The sequence below is a fragment of the Hyaena hyaena genome, unplaced genomic scaffold (assembly GCF_003009895.1).
Source record: "Hyaena hyaena isolate Hyena2069 unplaced genomic scaffold, ASM300989v1 scaffold_889, whole genome shotgun sequence".
Classification (NCBI taxonomy): domain Eukaryota; kingdom Metazoa; phylum Chordata; class Mammalia; order Carnivora; family Hyaenidae; genus Hyaena; species Hyaena hyaena.
This window is the reverse complement of record NW_024081523.1, coordinates 178,056-198,299: the sequence shown is the minus strand read 5'-3', so window position 1 is coordinate 198,299 and position 20,244 is coordinate 178,056. Positions and strand designations below refer to the sequence as shown.

At 37.8% G+C, this 20,244-nt stretch overlaps 1 protein-coding gene across 1 annotated transcript in view; it reads right to left on the bottom strand.

The window, feature by feature from the left end:
* Positions 1-20,244, bottom strand: part of CEP192 (centrosomal protein 192) — a 130,861-nt gene that overhangs the window by 49,748 nt on the left and 60,869 nt on the right. The window contains exons 17-22 of the mRNA XM_039220435.1: positions 15,181-16,003; positions 14,963-15,089; positions 6,916-7,084; positions 3,284-4,205; positions 2,157-2,305; positions 298-528 (exon numbers count right to left, since the gene is read on the bottom strand). Of these exons, the coding sequence (XP_039076366.1) occupies positions 298-528; positions 2,157-2,305; positions 3,284-4,205; positions 6,916-7,084; positions 14,963-15,089; positions 15,181-16,003 (2,421 nt within the window). The remainder of the gene's footprint in view (positions 1-297; positions 529-2,156; positions 2,306-3,283; positions 4,206-6,915; positions 7,085-14,962; positions 15,090-15,180; positions 16,004-20,244) is intronic.

Here is a 20,244-nt window from a genome sequence, read left to right as displayed (position 1 = left end):
GATCTTAAGCAGACTATGCTTATAGCAGAGAGCCCAACACAGGGCTCAAACTCACGAACCATGTGATCATGACCTGAGCCAAAGTTAGATACCCAACTGACTGAGCCACCCAGGAGCCCCAACAGAAATAATTTTAAATTCTAAAATAAGAAGATAATTAAGAACTGATGGTTGGCTTGAAAGTAACTTTGTGGCATATTTACCCACATATTCATTTCTCCCAAATATTACCTCTAAGGGTTAAACAGGCTTCATTCAAATGCCAGGCCTGGCAAAGACCTGCTTACAAGTAGTTACCTCAATTACAGGGGTCTCGGCAACAGCTGTGAGAACGACTCTGCTTGCCAAGGCTTCTGCTTGTGCGATGGTCTCAGCATCTGCTGAAAATGGCCAACAAGCAACACTGAATATACATCTGAAAATCCCAGGATCAGATGGTATGAAAAGTACTTTTATCTCTTCTGTGGCATGAGGTCTTATGATGACTTTATTCTTGAAGACTAAACAAGGATATGCTGAAAGGTCCACCTTTAAAAAAAGAGCCACATGGTTCATTAAGAAATGGCTTCACATTGAAAATCAAGAATCAGAATCAACTAGTTTAAGATCCCTTTCTTCCCACTCCAACTACCGAATCTAGAAATTTACCTCTTTCAAAATACCTAAGCCTTATAATCCATTATCTATAAAGTACAATTAGTCAAAATTTTGAAGACTTACAAAGAGAAGTTGACCTGTGGGTCCCCTACTCTGTTTTAAAGCAAACACAGCTATCCATACCCTCACTTCCACTGAAAGAGCCCCTGGAAAAGGCAGCACTCTGGCACCCTGCACATCACCCAGGACTGGCTTCCCTCCTACCCCCATAGGACTGGCTTTTATATGATCAGGGACATTAGACTGACTTCCAAGGTTTTGATCAGGCTGCCAAGTCCATAATTATGACTCATTCCAAACTCTCCCTCCTCACTATACATGAGGGCATTCTTTTCTACTCCCATATCCAGAGGCAGCACTACTTCACTACTTCCTACATGCCCCTCAACGGGCCTCTAAGCTTACCTCCCACCCTTAACACTTTCCTGCAATAACACGCTTTCCATCCAACCTCAGGATCAGAGGGGAATGGCTGGAAAAAGGGAAGAGGGAAAATAGACACAATCTTTTTTTTTTTTAATGTTTGTTTTTGAGAGAGACAGAGAGAGACAGAGAGAGCATAAGCGGGGAAGGGGCAGAGAGAGAGAGAGGGAGACACAGAATCAGAAGCAGGTTCCAGGCTCTGAGCTGTTAGCACAGAGCCCGACATGGTGCTCAAACCTACGAATCATGAGACCATGGACCTGAGCCGAAGTCAGACACTTAACTGAGCCACCCAGGTGCCCCTAACACAAGCTTATTTTGCCAGGTAAATTATTTAATAATTATTTAATAACAAAATCTTATTTTGCCAGGTAAATAAGGTTTATTACCAGGAGGTAAGAGGGAAAGTAAACTCATCCACCAACATTCCTCTGCAAGTAGCAGTTGCAAAACCAGGACATTCCAAAAGAGGGGCTGCTGACTGCCCTACCCTCCCTGCTCAATCATGTCTACATGGTCATTGTAATCATGAAAGGAGATTTACAGTATCGTACTCTAGCACCTCTAATTGATCATGTGAGAGAACTTTGCTGTTAAGAGTTGTTAAAATTGTACTTCCAGGCATTTCAAAAGATCATGTAAAAACACAATCAGATCAATTAGTCAAAAAGATTACACTTACTGAATGAAGATACAGGAGTATCTTGTTTTTTGATAAATGAGTAACTTATATTCAATCCCATTTAACAAAACCAACAAACACAGAGCAGAAATCCAAGTTTTCAGTGGTTTAAATGGCACTAAAAGCATATTTACATGGTTTTATGAATAAACAACAATGAAAAATTGATAAATAAATGATAGAAACTAAGAACCACAATTAACATTTCACTACTCAATGGAAGTACTACAAGAAAAGGGGGCTAAGAAAAAGATACGTTATTCTTTCATATACCTTTGCAATGGTTCTGTGAAGGCACACAAGGGAGGGGGGACAGGATACTGAGGAAAGGAGAGATTCAGCATTAATCATAATGCAATTGCTAAGTGACAGGAGAAAGACACAGAAAGCTTACCTTTTCACCATTAACACTAACGGTGAGAACCCCAATGCTGACCTGTAGCCAGCGGTCAGTTGGGTTAAGAACACTAAGGTGGGTCTGTGAAGCAATGCCAACACAGCAAGCATGAGGAAACTTCAACTCCTCAGGTACTCTGACTTTCCCTGGGTAAAGATAAAGCATAGTCAAATGCAAGTGATATCAAACATCCGATTAAAAGAACAACTGGTTAAATGGAAATTTTTATATAAGACTACCTATTTACACCCAAAAGCTATAGTATGAGGTGTACTGGGTCTTTAGGAGTCCTGGACATTATATAAGCTTCAGTCCAGGCCAATAATTTTTGCCTGCTGTATCCAGCCCAGGAAGAACAAGTACAACTAATCAAACCCACAATTTATAGCTAATCAACTCTTCGAAGTTAGTGTCTATTAGTAACCTCTCCCTTTTTTCTGCCATAAATATAAGCCACTACCTAACCTACTAAGAAACAACAGAGGGCTCAAACTTTCAAGGTTTACACATCTGCTAGGATTTTTAATAAGACCAGATCTTTTCCCCACCCTTATGCAGTAACTTTGGAATTTCCTTGAGAAGAACAGTGGGGTAGAGAAGACAGCACTCCAGTGGCTGTGTGTACTGTGTCAGGGAACGCACAACACCCAACTCTGCTTAGAGTGACCGTCTCTATAAAGAATCCAGGAGCAGTTCAGCCAAAGTGGAAGGGTGCTGTCTTCCACCAGAACTGTTATCCACTAAAACACTTTAAAAAGGAAAAATATTTTTTTAACTGGAAGGAGACTCACTCCTCCAGAGAGCCAACTCTGAACTGGACAGTTCCTTGTTGAAACAGTAACAGAAATCCAAGTGCAAAGCACAAGAAAGACAGGAAGACAAAAACATCAGGAGTTTCACCTGCATTAAGTGCTCGTGCTTTTCTAAGGCCATGTTAAAGACCCTTGTACAGAAATATATTATGGTTTGTGTTCTCAATTTAGGACAAAGGATAAAGCCTAAGAGAAATTCAGGTGAACTAGTATCTCCCTGAAACAAACTAGTTTTGTGGCCTTGTTCGAGAAAACACAATTTTTCAATAATAGCAAGCAACAATTAGCAGTAACAGAGAAAAAGCATCTTACCAAATCCTGAGAGTGCTCCTGAATCCCATGGTTCAATTCCACAGTTGGTACCAACAGACTGCACAGGAAAAGGTTTTGCCGTACTTAGAAGATTCTGATTTAAGGCATTAGAATATGGGTTATAAAGGGAAGAAGTACCCAACAATCCAGAGCTGGTATTCTGTCCTAGACAAACTCCCATGGCCACAGAGTTCTGAACGTGCTCTCCTGCAACAGCAGAATAAGGACAGCTTCCTGAGAATCCACAGACAGTGGTGCTGCCAGCATGGCACTGAGGCAAAGCAACATTTCCAGCTGAAGGCAGTGTTCCTAAATAGTGCTGGGCTAAGGGAGCCGTGGTAAAAGAATGTTGAGTCAAGAGTGTAGGAAGTGCGGCGGGCAGGTTCTGCATCTCAGGCGCAGAGCCACGAGCCATGGTGCTGGGAATAGGGGCACCCTGGTTTCCAGGGGCCATCCGATAAGGAATTTGGCCACTTACTGCACTGCTGGCAGTTAGCGTATCTTCAGAGGATACTCTCTCACTTTCGTTCACAGACGCCTGGTGTGACACAGGGAGGTGTGGCATCACTGACACAGCTGGGCGGGCGAGACCTGTCTTGTTCAGTAGAACCAGGCCGATCTGTTCCAATTCAGTGGGGTGAGAGGTCAACCCAGCCGCACTGGTTTCCGATACATCTCCACTCTTGGAGGAAAAATCTTCACTCAACCGAAAGTAAGGTTTTACATCTTCAGGTTTGCTACTCAGAGAAGTAATTTCTGTCACACTGTCTGTATCTGAGTCTTTTTGGATAATATGCGATAGTGCTCCTTTACTTCTACTTTGAAATGGACCTTTTTGTCTCAGTTGTTCCACAGCCTGTTCCTCTGATGGAACTGGACTGGCTCGGATAATTGTGGTGCTCAATTCACTGGTGACATCAGTCTGTGTGTGATAAAAAAAATGTTTAATAATCCACAAACTATTACAAATTCAAATCATGCTGATACAATCTCAAATAAAAAAGATCTACATGACATTAGCTCTGAGAAAAGGCCAACGTTTTGCAGCTGTGAAATGCAAGATTAAAAGTTAGAAAAGTGTGCAGTTTTTTCACAGAAATCACTATGAGGAGACTAGATATATACTAATTACATTTCTGACAAATTTACATAGATAAAGGACCAGAGACAAGTACTTTCGTTCAAATTTAAGGGATTATTTTAATGGAAACTGTACAATAAAAATCTAAGTAAATTAATAACACAGGAATTGCAGTGAGGAAGCTTTCAAGTGATATTGACATGAGGTCAGGAAGAATCAACGTATCTCACAGGCTCTCCCATCCCCATTGTTCATCTATCTGTATTGCCGTTATGCTTGAAGACACTAATCTCTTATCTATCTATCTATCTATCTATCTATTGAGAGAGAGAAAGAGAGCGAGAGAGTGCATGCATGCACAAGCTGGTGAGGGGCAGAAAGAGAAGAAGAGAGAGAATCCCCAAGCAGGCTCCACACTGTCATCGCAGAGCCCAATGCAGGGCTTGATCCCACAAACTGGGAGATCACAACCTGAGATGAAATCAAGAGTCAGACTTTCAACAGCCTGAGCCACCTAGGTACCCCAATGCTAATTTCTATGAGCACTAAGTCTTTTCTGATGTCTAAGATTATGTGGTTCTGTTTTCTTAAATAAGAAGTAATAGCCGTAGTCAACGTTCATATATTCATTTCATTATAATGCATCATGGGAGTGACATCTACAACTTTGCAGGGTCGACCAACTGGAATTTATGTACAAGTTAAGTTAAGGTGCACTTAACCCTCATTGACTATTCTTGGCCCTTGGTTTGGAAATCTCTCTTAAACCAAACAGATAGAGACATAATAAACAAACATCAGGTTATCTGCCAGACTTTATCAACCAATCAATCAATAAAAATAAATTAACAACCAGTATGTACTCAGTGTTGACTTCTTGGTGCCGAGCCCTTTTTCTCACATCACTGTCCCTCCTTACAGATGAAGAAACAGGAAGCTATAGTCTGTCTCAGAAAGTAGCAGAGGAAAGCCCATCTAACTCCACAATTCATCCCATAATCACTACACTAAGAACATACAGACCCAATATTTAACAGCACCATCAAAAAGACATCTTTCAAGGATTTGTCCAACATGACACCATATTTATAGTAACTTCAGTGGATATATTTACTAATGGCTTGGTGGAGGAGTACTATATTGCGAGCAATAGTTATATTCAGCTCATTAAAAAACTGAATACTGTCATATTCACAAAACACACACATAGATAATAAAAATCTAGCTTCTCCCACATAAATCCCTTGGATCTACCTACTTCTCTCTTACCATCACTGTCACTACCTTAATCCAAGCCCACACCGTCTCTCACCTGACTACAGCAGCCTTATGTCAAATCCTTCTGGTTCTAATCTTGTCCCTGCTCAATGCCTCATCCACACTGCTGGTGCTATGAGCTTTTATTTATTTAAAAAATTTTTTAATCTTTTATTTATTTCTGAGAGAGAGAGAGACAGCATGACCAGGTGAGGGTCAGAGAGACAGGGAGATGCAGAATCTGAAACAGGCTCCAGGTTCTGAGCTGGCTGTCAGCACAGAGCCCAAGGGGGGGCTCCAACCCACAAGCCATGAGATCATGACCTGAGCTGAAGTCGGATGCTTAACCGACTGAGCCACCCAGGTTCCCCTCCATGAGCTTTTAAAACACGAACACAGATCATGTCAGTGTCCTGCTTAAGACCCTTCAAACTCTCAAATTTTACATCCAAGATTCTTCATGGTTTGGCCTCTTCCCCTGTCCCCATGTAGGATTCACTGCAGCCTTCTATGGGTCCCTCAAATGCCACGTGTACTGTACAACTCCATACCTTCCCTCATTTGTCTGCTTCCTCCCTGCCAAGTAATTCTGCAAAAAATGGTTTCAACACATTACTTATCCCTCCCACACCGTCCCTCATTTGTCTGCTTCCTCCCTCCCAAGCAATTCTGGAAAATATGTTTTCAACACATTATTTAACCCTTTGTTGAACCATCACCAAGTTCAATCAGATTTGTCATTACCTCCCCCTGAATCCCACAGCATACTTAGGTGGATCACAGTGTACTTCATTACAGTATGCCTGGCAAGTATCCCCCATCAGACTAGAAGATTTTAGAGGGTAGACACTAAAATACTTGTACATCTAGTGCCTACTCAACATGAGTAGCTGTTTAATCAAAACACACACACACACACACACTTTATTTTTTTTATTTTTATTTTTTTAATGTTTTATTTATTTCTAGGGGAGAGAGAGAGAGAGAGAGAGACAGTGTGAGCAGAAGAGGGTCAGAGAGAGGAGTCACAGACTTCGAAACAGGCTCCAGGCTCTGAGCTGGCAGTCAGCACAGAGCCCGACGCGGGGCTCGAACCCACGAACTGCGAGATCATGACCTAAGCGAAAGTCGGGCGCTTAACCGACTAAGCCACCCAGGCGGCCCTCACACACACACACTTTAAAGGTAAAATAGCAACAGAGATTACACAGGCCTAAGCTTCAGTCTGACTCCTACATCAGTAATATGTTAAAGGTATAAGCCTTACTAAAGAAATAATAGAAATGCTGCCCACCTTGCGGTCCTCAAGGCCATGATCTGAGGCTAGAGTGGGACAGGTGCTTTCTTGTTCAGACATGTAAGTCAGCCTACTCACACTAGCTTGTGGACATACCAACTGAGACAACTCACTCTCACAGGAGGGCTTCTGATGAGCTGCTGAACCAGAAGATTCTGAAGCACACCTGAAAGGGAGAACATCTCATAATTAGTTTTTCATCCCCTTATCAAACATTATCTAGATTGACAAAAGCCATTTCTGCTTGCCTACCAGTTTGTTAATCTAAAGTCTCCATTCTAACTGCCATATAAAATAACTCAATCATGGATCCTTTTTTTTTTAACCTTAATTATCTAAAATTGTAAATCATATTCCTATTGAATGAAGTACCCGGTAAACTACTGTTAAAAAAAAGGTTGTGGCATTTTCATTAATAAACTTCATACATTGTTACAGAACAATGTTAGCTATTCATTTGACATACATTTACTGAACACCTGATATAAAGCAAGAAGCACAGTGTTCAAAACTTCCTGCCCTTAAAAAGCACAGATGCAAAAAGAATCACATATGTAAGTGCAAAGAAATGAGATCAGTCATACACCACTGAGAGGAATATGAAGTGGGACAACTTTTGGCCAAGCAATTAAGCAATGCGTATCAAAACCACTCTGACTCAGACATTCTACACCTAGGAATTAATCCCAAGGGGAAAAAAAAAGCTCAATGCCATTTATAAAAACTTTGCCAAAAGGGTATGTCATCCTTAAATAAAGTAAGGAATCTTAAACATATGGGAGAAATTAGGCTACAGAAATTATGGCACAAACACACAGTAAAACACTATGCAGCCATTTTAAACCATGCTGTTGAGTACTATCCTTTGACTCAGAAAAATGTTCATTACATTAAAAAAAAAAAAAAAAGATTAGAGGGGTGCCTGGGTGGCTCAGTCAGTTAAGTGTCTGACTCTTGATCTCAGCTCAGGTCATGATCTTACAGTATGTGAGCTCAGGCCTGCATCAGGCTCTGTGCTGACAGCGTGGAGCCTGCCTGCTTGGATTCTCTTTTTATTTCTCTGCCCCTCCTCTGCTCACGCATTTGTTCATGTATGCTCTCTCTCCATCAAAATAAATAATTAAAATTTTAAAAAATCGTTAAAAAAAAAAAAAAGAAGGAATACAAGATGGCAGAAACCAAAAAAAAATAAAAATATCCCACTAAAAAAAAAAGTCACACTCATTTTATCATAATAAAAAATTAAGGGATGACTTGAATAAAGGTAAATGAACACAAAATTAAAGTCTATGTTAGGAGCAACGAAAAGCTTAATTGATGCTACAGAAAATCAGTGAAGCAGAGGATAAACACTTGAGCAGCTACCCCATGATACAGAGTGAATGTATAAAGAAATGAAAATTAGGAAAAAGAAAATAGTCACAGATAACCAGAGAAGGGAGTGTCAACTAATGGGAAACCAGGCTTCTCAAAAGGAAGAGGGAATAGATGGAAGACAATCAACAATCAAAGGTAATAGAAAATAAAATTTCCTCAGCTGAAGAAAGAACTGTGTATATAGAGCTTATCATAACCCAGGATAACCAACAACTGAGACTGACGGGCATTTGAAGTTGATGAGGGAAAAAAGAGAGAAAACTGTAGTAGGAAGCTAAAACAGAGCTAGAAAGGAGGCTAAGACGAAAACGAACATTGGGCAACAAGAGAACATACACAGCCTGGCTACAGTCATGTGACGGAGTGCTATGCAGCCATGAACACAAGGAGCTGGTGGTGTATCAAAAACCAAAGGATGATGGGGCGCCTGGGTGGCTTAGTCGGTTAAGCGTCCGACTTTTGCTTAGGTCATGATCTCGCGGTTCGTGGGTTCGGGCCCCGCGTCAGGCTCTGTGCTGACTGCCAGCTCAGAGCCTGGAGCCTGTTTCAGTCTGTGACTCCCTCTCTCTCTGACCCTCCCCTGCTCACACTGTCTCTCTCTCTCCTAGAAATAAATAAAACATTAAAAAAAATTAAAAATAAAAAAAAAAAAAACCAAAGGATGAATGTCAAAAACATGTTAATCCGAGGAAGCTAGACACAGAAAAATGTATGATTCCATTCAAATAAAATGCAAGAACAGACAAAACTAAACTATGGTGACACAGATCAGAAAGTGAATGCTAGGGTGGGGCAGGGAAGGAGGAGAAGAATTGACTTGAAAAGGGCAAGATATTGTTAATGGGGGGATGTAAGTGTGCTATATATTTTAGGAGTTGGTGTTCTTTTTTTTTTTTTTTTAATTTTTATGAGAGAGCGAGCACATGCACACAAGTGAGGGAGAGAGAGAATCCCAAGCAAGCACCATGCTCAGTGTGGAGTCTGACACATGGCTTGATCCCACAACCCTAGGATCATGACCTGAGCAGAAATCAAGAATTGGAAGCTCAACCCACTGAGCCACCCAGGCACCCTGGCGGGCAGTGGGTGTTTAAATAAGTGTATTTAAGTGTCAGAAACCCACTGAATGAAATGCTCTATGACATGTATATTTCACTATGTGTTTATTACACATCAGTAAAAATATAATACAGCAATGCATACTGTGAAATCCTAAAATTGGGTTAGGAGTGGGCCAAAACTTGGACAATAAGCTTGATAATAGGCTAAACTGCATCCCAAAATGATTCATGGATTAATTTCATGTCACAAACTGATCAAGAGATCTCAACCAGTATTTACTTTCCTGGCTATGGCAGCATAACACATACACTGAGCAACTCAAGACACCATCACTCTCCTTGCATCTTCCCCAGCAATGTGAATTCAGAGCACATTCACCCACTTCTAAATTGGCCTTTTCTCATTAAGGCCTGTTGTTTTGTCCCAAGCTAAAAGGCGAGGGTGCAGGTCCCTGGCTAGCTTACCCATGTGGAATAAGCTTACCAATTCCATGATCATTTTAGAAAAGTAAACATGATACCCTCATTCAAAATATCAGAACATATACCAACTTCATGAGATCTCCCTAAGTATATTTCCTACACATAACAGATAAGTATATTTTCTTACAAGTACAAGAAAAATCAGGTGGGTCCAAAAGTAAGACCATCCAGCTAGCATTTCGTGTCTGACCAAGGGCAGTATGAAGTAAAAAATAATGAAAGTCTTTATATATATAGCTTTTATTAAATGCCTTCACATACAATTTAAAAATATCAAAACCATAGAAAACAAGATGAAATTTGAAAAGTACACGGGGGGAAGAGACACTGCAGAAAACATTGTAAGGAATGCAGAGATCAAATATGTGAAATGCAAACAAGATGAAACAGCAATTAAGAAAGAGGCAAACCACCACAGGTAAAGTTCTTTCATTGTGGTGGTGGTTGTTACATGGATTCATACCTGTGATAAAATGACACTGAATTCTACCCATATATTCACTGGCGGTGACACCATGGTATAATTATAAGAAATGTAACCACTAGGGGAAACTTGGTGAAGGAGACAAGGGACTCCTTCTACAGTATCTTTGTAACCTCCTGTCGATCTATAATTTTTCCAAATAGTTAAGTTCTTAAAAAAACGATTAAAGAGAAAATAAATGCAGATGTCAAGCAAAATAGATCCCACACAGGTATCACTAGAGCTCTGGGAGCAGTAAAGTGACAGAGCAGGACCAATATTTTAACAAGTAATTCAAAAAAAAATTTTCCCCTCCATAAATGCTTGAATCCACATATTGAAGGGTATACTGTGTGATGGGACAAAGTAACCATGAAGAGTCAACATACAGATAGAGAGCCTACTAATCAACTAAACCTGAAAGATAAGGCATCTTTGGCGTAAGATTACAAAAAGATCAAGTCAATTCTGAGACAGAATTGGGATGCCTCAGATTTCCCTCCTACCTTCCACAGAGACAGTAAAGCAATCCCTACAAAAATCTTAAGGGAGGAAAGCATAAGCCAAAGATTTTAAACAAAGCCACACCATGTTTCTATTACAAAAGACATAGGGTAACCATGGAACATAAAAGAGCCTACTGTTCCCTCCATCCTCTGAGCAAATTACCACAGGACATACTTCAGTCAAGAGAGTAAACACCTAATGGCTAAAAACGAATATATTTAACTACAGAATAAAAATTAGACAAGTGTAGGATACAGTGATGATTCAAAATGTAAATGAAATGCCAACAGAGAAATTATGTAGCTAAAAAAGAAAAAGAGGAAAGGGAAAGAACATAAGTTCTCTAACGGTCTCATTGGTCACAGACACTATTATGGGTTGAGCTGTGTTTCCATAAAAAATGTATGTTAAAGTCTTAACACCCAGTACTTCAGAATGTGACCTTGTTTGAAAATGGGACTGCTGCAGATATAGTTAATTAAAATAAGGTTATAGTGGAGTAGGCTGGGTCCTTAATCCAATGGGAATAGTGTCCTTGTAAGAAGGAACTCTGGACAAAGAGACATAAGACAGCAATGTGAATCTAGAGGCAGAGATTAGAGTAATTCATCTACATACCAATAGGCACCCAGGAGTACCCTAAGCTGGAAAAGATAAGGAAGGATCCTACCCTAAAAGCTTTAAAGATTTTTTATTTTTATGTAATCTCTACACCCAACATGGGGCTGGAACTCACAATCCCGAGATCAAGAGTTACATACTCTACCAGCTGAGCCAGCCAAACACCCCCACCCCTATAAAAGCTTCAGAGAGAACATAGCCCTGAACTTCCAGCCTTCAGAGTATGAGACAATACCTTTCTGTTGTGTTAAACCACCCAGTTTGTGACAGTTATGGCAGCCATGGGAAACTAACACAGCTGGGACTCAAAAAACATCATTTAAAGCTGTTAAGACAAGTGTCAGAAGCAGAAACATATTTAATGGTACAAAGATATAACACTCGATAACTTTACAGACAAGTATTAGGGATGAGAAGAAGGAGAAATTTGGTGGATGACAGCAATCATGACAAGTCAAGGCCAAAAGACCTTCAAATTTGGTTGGGCTGGAGACATCTAATGTCTTGTAAACATTAACCATTAAATAGGAGGTGGCTGTGTATATGAAAAAGTGTTGCGAGATGAAGTTATATAATAACTTAAACTGGAAGGAATTAAGCCCGTCACTAATATTAAGCTCTAGCTTATCCATACCATTACAGATAAATATGCGAAACTTCAAGGACAGCTAGAGAAACACTTAAACACCTTTGAAATTAGATGTAATTCCAGCCTGTTCCAAATTATTGAAAATTTTGGGGGCATCTGGGGGCTCAGTCGTTTGAGCGTCCAACTTCTTTCTGCTCAGGTCATCTCACAGTTCATGAGTTCAAGCTCCATGTCAGTCTCTGTGCTGACAGCTCAAAGCCTGGAGCCTGCTTCAGATTCTGTGTCTCTCTCTCTCTCTGTCCCTTCCCTGACTACCTCCCCCCACCCCTGCAAATAAACATTAAAAATTTTTTTAATATAGAAAAATGTTTATAATTTCACTGTTTAGGCAAGTTTTCCTGTTTATTAACATCTTTCAATAGAATAACATATAAAATATCTCTTATAAAGCCATAAAAGACAAAACTTATAAATTTAATAGTAAATTTTCTATATGGCAGAAAATGCAAGCAAAGTAAAAAGAAAAAACTTAAAAATTTTTTTTTAATGTTTTATATATTTCTGAGAGAGAGAGAGAGACAGCATGAGCAGGGGAGGGTCAGAAAGAGAGGGAGACACAGAATCTGAACAGGCTCCAGGCTCTGAGCTAGCTGTCAGCACAGAGCCCGACATGGGGCTCGAACCCACAAACCGTGAGATCATGACCTGAGCTGAAGTCGGGTGCTTAACCGACTGAGCCACCAGGCGCCTTGAGAAAAAACTTTTTAAAAAAATATTTATTTTTGAGAGAGAGACAGAGTGCACGTACTAGCGTGAGCGTGAGAGGGGCAGAGAGGGAGAGAGAGAATCCCAAGCAGGTTCCTTGCTGTTATGCAGAGCTTGATGTGGGTCTTGAACCCATGAACTGTGAGATCATGACCTGAGCAGAAACCAAGAGTCAGACAGTTAACCAACTGAGCCACCCAAGCACCCTGAAATAAAAAACTTCTTAAGACTAGGAACTATAACTCATAACACAAAGGGCTATTCATCTCCCTAATACATCACAGGCTCCTACAAATGGAGACAAAAAAGATTAAAAATCATGAGAAAAATGAGCAACAAACATGAAAGAGATACAAAGTATCTATTCATATAAATAGGAATATAGAGGAAAAGATGCTCACCACCACTCCTAAAACATATGAATTAAAGACATGTTGAATTACAATTTTTTTCACCTATCAACGTATCAACCATCAAAGTTTTATAAACATTCTGTTGATGAAGCTGTGGGAAAACAGGCTCTCTCTTGTTGGTTAAATCAATACAACCTCTACAGAGTGGTTGTACTCATTTAAATATGAACATGAATGCAAATAATCTTTGACCCAATAATCTCATTTCTGGGCATGTATCCTATACTTCTATTACACATGACTGAGATGACTACAATACAGATGACATTTCTATAACAAAGTAACCTTGTATAGCAAAACATTAAGAAGTGTTGGGGCGCCTGGGTGGCTTAGTCGGTTAAGCGTCCGACTTTCGCTTAGGTCATGATCTCACGGTTCGTGGGTTCGAGCCCCGCGTTGGGCTCTGTGCTGACTGCCAGCTCAGAGCCTGGAGCCTATTTCAGAGTCTGTGTCTCCCTCTCTCTCTGACCCTCCCCTGCTCACGCTGTCTCTCTCTCTCTCCTAGAAATAAATAAAAATATTTAAAAAAACAAAAAAACATTAAGAAGTGTGTAAAGGACCCTATATTGAGTATAAAAAGTGATAACAACAAGAATATATATTCATATTTGGTTATGCATGCATAAAGAAATGCTAGACACCTAAGAAACTAATAACAGTAGCTCCCTGGAAGGGATTAGGGAACTAGGCAGACAAGGAACACAGTAATAAAGGGAAATATGCACAAGCACATGAATGCATCTACACATAACTACGTATACATAACATTTCAAAAAGCAATAAATTTACATTCTTCAAAAATTATACACGCACATATACCTATATATGTATATAATGCAAATTATGGCACTTTCAAAAAATTACATTTTATTTATAAAAAAATATTTTTTAATGTTTATTTATTTTTGAGAGAGACAGACAGAACACAAGCAGAGCAGGGGTGGGGAGGGCAGAGAGAGAGGGAGACACAAAATCCAAAGCAGGTTCCAGATTCTGAGCTGTCAGTACAGAGCCTGGACGCAGGGCTCCAACCCATAAATTGTGAGATAATGACCTGAGCTGAAGTTGGATGCTTAACCACTGAGCTACACAAGTGTCCCTCAAAAAATACATTTTAAAATGTTCTTAAAACTTGATGGTTAAATTAGCTTGAGTTAAAAACCTATGAAATATTATGATTCTTCTTCTAACCCTTGACAAATTATTTGCCAATCTTATTAGTATTAAAATATCAAATTAACACAAGATTTTTAAAAATCCAAAACTTTAAGCTATTTAAAATGCTGATAAGAAAACAGTGAGATGGATACTTTCATCATGCACTGATGGTGAGAATGCAAGTCTTTAAGACCTATTCAGAAAATAATTCACTAATAATTTCCTGACCTGGTAATTTCACTTATAGAGATCTATCCTTAAGTTGTTCATCTTTGTATCATTAAAATGGCAAAAAAGCAATAAAATTAGACAGTAAAATGTCATAGTATCTACCACCATCCACCAGAGGCATCAAATAATCCATGCCTGATTCATTGTGCAGACTGTAACATTATTGATTTCCTCTTAAATACAAAGAATCATTATAAACGAATAAAAATTCACATAGAAAAATGGCTTGAAACAAATTCACAAAGTATTTACAATGCTTATCTTTGAGAAATGAACTCATAAATGATTATTTTTCTTCTTCACACTTCTAATTTTCTTATACTGAACATGTATTTTTATTATTAAAGAAAAAGGAAAACAAAAGGTAAGCACCTACCCTGATAAACTCGTTCCAGAAATTTCACTAGGAGAAGAATGACTCAGTGGAGAAGAGGATGGTCGGAAGCTTTCCTGGTCATCCTCTGAGCTGTGTCCACCATGCTCGGGAGAGTGATTTTTCAAATCTATCAGAAAGGTGTTATTTCCCAATGAGGACAACAACAAATACCACTTGTGTGTAATTTTGTAAATGTGACCAATCACTTCAACACTTACCAACATTTTTAGGTGCAATTATGGAATGTTTTCCAAAAGTCACATGTTTTTCAGTGTTGCTTGCTTCACTAAGATACTCATTTTGGCTCTGGTTTTCTCTATTATTTTGCATTTCTTCACACTCTTCTGACATCCAAACAGATGCTATTCTGGGGTTCCTTACCAATGAATAACTATTAGATGTTGCAGTGAATACTGAGGTGGCTGTTTTGCGATTACCAATATCTGGTAATTTGTTATCAATAGGGTATGTTTTCACATCACCTATTGCACTTTCACTCTCTTTTCTATTTGGAAGAATTGAATTTGGAGAGTTTGCTCTAAGTGATTCTTGATTTTTGCACTCTCCATTTTCACCATAAAAAGTACATGCTGTATTTTTTTCTGGTTCCCTTATATTAGCAGCATTTAAGTCCACTGTATGGATATTTTGTATAGTCTGTTCTTTTGGTAAAGATAAATCCCAAATATCAGACACACCAGCTCTTGAAAAGTTTTCCAGCCCACCTTCACACCTACTAACTTCTGTTTTTTTAAGGTATTTCTCCATATCAAACATGCTGGATCCATTACTTTTTTCTATATCATTAGGCACAAACTGAGACACAATGGAATAATCCTTTTGTTTACCATCTTCCTGTAAAGTCTTCTCTTTGGTTTTATTTGTAAGTGCCTTGATCATGGCAGCAAGTTGGGAAGGATCAGTACTCACTGATGCATCTGCAATGGCTGAAGCAATGGTGCTTATCCTAAGTACAGAATCACCACCAGTACATGTCTCGTTTTTGTAACTTTGGGAATTGCTACTCATGAAGGAAGTGTCCTAGAAATAAGAAAGTTCATATTAGATAAATTTACCTCCTTTCCATGGACATGTTAATTTAATCTTTAGACGTTACAGAAGATTTAATAGCAACAAGAAATTAATGGTAATACCAATTAATACCCTAATTTAAAGAGACAGCTGCTATCAACTTATAGAGTACTGGGTTACTCACAAATTTGGGTTATCAATTGTTCAAAACAAAAATCTTCAGGAGTTAAAGAGGTGCTAAGAAGATGTTAAAACTGAACCAGACAGTAATTTAAAACAAAAAATTAAGATAATGAGATTGAGAAACCAGAGATTGTGATTCCAAACATAATTCTTGGCAATTTCATTCAACTGCTGGAATTACTTATAAGAAGACACAAATAGGAACCGTGGGCAAACAATGGAAATGGATCTAACAGCAAAGAAACACAGATATATTTAATATAAAAATCAAGTTAAGACTTCTGTCTCCAGTAATAGCAGACTAAGTGACGAAAACCAACTCTGCCTGAGAACAGTTAGAACTGGAGAGCATATCCAAAAGCATCTCTTAGAAGGCACTGGAGAAAAGAAACAAAGACTTTGGGGCCAGAACCCAAGAGAAGCAACAAAGATGAAGCCAGTAATGAGGACGCTCCTCCCTGTGGGGATCTACTGCTTTCAGAGGCTGTGGATACAACTTTAAGAAGAAGCTCAACATAGCTGTTCTTATGGTGGTGAGCGTATAAAAACAGAGTTCAGTGCTAACCAATAGTGAGGGGGAGGGTGTAGCCATGCAAAACATCCATGCTTTAGGATGAGACCACAAAGGACTACACCCTAGAGAAAAGGGAAACCAAAATCAGACTGGCTCTCATAAGGACTGAGGGTCGGGCTCTAATCAGTTCAATCTCAGTAACTAGATTAAAATGATCTAAGGTTGCTAGTGTTCTTCATTCATGTCAGAAGCAAACATAAACCCAGTCTAGAAGATTATAACTTTTGTGGCCTCAAATTATTTCAATACTTTTTCCTGTAAAAATTCACTCCCCCATCAATGAATGATACATGGTGTTCCAAGATAAAGTGGCCCAAATCCCAGAGAAACAGACCCATGGGGGGACATAAAGACAAAGGAGTTGTCAGAATCTAAAACACATCTAAATTTAAAACATAAACTCAAAAATATACTTAAGAAATAAAAGACAATATTGAGAACTCAGAGGACAAGAAATTACAAGTTAAGAACTAAATGCAGATTATATAGTTGAAAAATACAATAACAAATTAAGAACCCAGTAGATGGATTTAACAACAAATTGGACTCAAGTGAAAAAAGAAAGAGACTTAGAAGTCTGAAAAAATATTTGGAATGAATCATAAAAGAGGAAGTAACAGAAAGTACACAACAGAACAGAAAGAACAGGAAAAAGGGATGCTCTGAGAAAGTCTAACATACTTGTACCTGAACTCTCAGAAGAAAAAGGACAGGGAACAGAACAAAAAGTTTATCTGAAGACATACTGGCTGAGAATTTTCTAAACCTTCTGAAAGTCAACAACCCAAGTTTCAAAAAGGCCTACAAACCCCAATCAGGATAAAACAAAAGGTATCTAAGCATATCCCAGCAAAATAGATAAAAACCAAAGATAAAAATGTTTAAAGAAGCCACAGATAATAAGATACATTATCTTTAATAAAGTTAACAATAAGATTGATAGAAAACTATTTAAGTGAAATACTAATATATTCAAATGGCTATAAGTTCTTTCATAGAAGTCTATAGTAAACAAAAATATGCTTCATAAATAAAGGTGAAATAAAGATATTTTTAGAGACAAAAACAGAATTCATTACCAGTAGATCCTTATTAAAAGAAATTATAAGGATATTCTTTAAGCAGAAGAAAATTTCAGATGGAAAGTCAGAGATGCATATTGGTTTTATATATAATAGCAGTCACCACCACCATCATCATCATATGGCTTAGAGGGTTTAAACAGAGAATTAAAATATAAAACAATAGTAGCTTGTAAGAGTGAAGTGGAATAAACAGTGTTTTATGGTCCTCGTAATGTTAAGTGAAAGGTCAAAAAAACCCCCCCAAATTTCTATAATATTAAACATTAGTAAGCAAAGAAGTCATGTTATAATTTCTTAGGTAATTACTAAAATAACAGGAAAAGAATATATAATCACCAAATTAATAAAGGGAGAAAACTGGAATATTTAAAAAATACTTCTAAAAAATCCACAAGAATATACCAAAAAAAAGAATGAAAGTGAATAAACAGTCCAGATTCAAATGCCCATTTATTGATAATTCCATTAAATGTAAGAAAGATTATGAAACTAACTGAAAAATAAACTCCAATTCTATGTACTTATAAGAGACACATCTAAAATATAAAGATATAGAAAGTTAAAAGCAAAATAAAAAAGATATAACATGCAAACACTAAACAAACACTAAAGAAAGAAAGCTGGTATTACCTGTATTAATATGCGATTAGGCTTAAGGCATAAAGTATAACTACAGACAATGACAGTCATGCACAATGACAGAAGGTTCAATTCACCAAAAGGAACATTCTAATTTGTATGGACCTAAAAATATAGCTTTGAAATTTTTCAAGCAAATACTGTCAGACTCATAATGAATAACAGACAAATTCATGATAATAGGGTGAGATTTTATAATATCTAAGTAACTGAAAGAACAAGCACAATAATTTTAAGGATACATTTCATCACCATGATTGGTAAACTTCACCTAAATAAAATACACAGAAGAGAACAGCCAAAGATCACACCACAGGCATTCCTGTCACGTGCACAGAAAGTATTTTCAAAAACTGAACATGTCTCAATAAATTTCAAAGGACTAAAACCAAAATTTCTCTGACTACTGTGCAGCCAGGCCTAGAATCAATATTTAAAAATTAGGAAAATCCTCAAATGTTTGGAAACTAAACAATACACTTGCAAAAACCAATGGACCAGAAAAATCAGAAAATACATTAAATGGATTAATAAGGACAGTATGACATATCAAAACATGTGATTAAAAAAACAGTATGGGATGCAACAAAATCCTGCTTTCAGAGAAATTTGTAGCATCAGATGTTTATGTAGGAAAGGCAGAAAAATTAAGCTAAGTATTCATCTCCAGAAATTAGAAAAACAACAAATTAAATCCACAGAGAATATAAGGAAACAAAGACCAAAACTATGAACAGAAAACAGTGAATAAAATTAATGAATTAATAAAATCAAGAAATATCTGGCAAGAATTACTAAGGAAAAAAAGAGAGTAAAAGAACCAATATGTAACAAAGAGAACATTCCTTAAGAACCTAAAGAAAGTATTAAACAATCACAAGAGGATATTATGGAGTGATATATTTTTAAGTTTAGATGAAAGGTTAACATTCCTAGAAAACTACAATTTATTAAAATGGACACAATTGTTTTATTTATTTTGAGAAAGAGAGAGAATGAGAGCAGGGAGGAGCAGAGAGAGGGAGAGAAAAATCCTAAGCAGGTGTCACAGTGGAGCTCAAAGTGGGGTTCAAACCCACAAACTATGAAATCATGACCTGAGCTGAAACCAAGAACTGGACCCTTAACCAACTTCAGCGACCCATGTACCCAGAAACAGACATAAGTTTTAAACATCAGAATAGTCCTATAACTACTAAAGAAACTGAATCAGCAATTAAAAAGTATTAAAGAAAACTCCAGACTCAAGAGGATTTCACCAATATATTCTACCAAAATCTAACAGATCCAATCTTACAGTCTTCCAGAAAAATAGAAAAAATGAGACCATCAAAACCTTGATACCAAAACTGAAAAGACATTCTGACACAGATGCAAAATTCTAAATAGGCCATTAGCAAACCAAATCCAGTGATCTATAAAAAGGACAGTGGATCATAACCCAAGCAAAGTTGATTCCAAGTATAGAAGAATGGTATAATATTTTTAAACTATTTAATGTAATTCATCACATTACCAGAATTTAAAAAAAGCTTATGTTTACCTTGATAGATACAAAAAAGCATTTGACAAGATTCAACCTCCTTACAAGTTAAAAACAAACTAGGTGACAAATACTAGAAGGGAATTTTAAAAATCAATGATTAAAAAAAAAATCACCCTACAGCACATTTCCAATTTACAAATAAAATACTGAAGAGCTTTCCCACTCTGTCAGGAAGCCCCAACATCAGTACTTATCTTCTTGAACACTATTCTGAGGTGTAGTT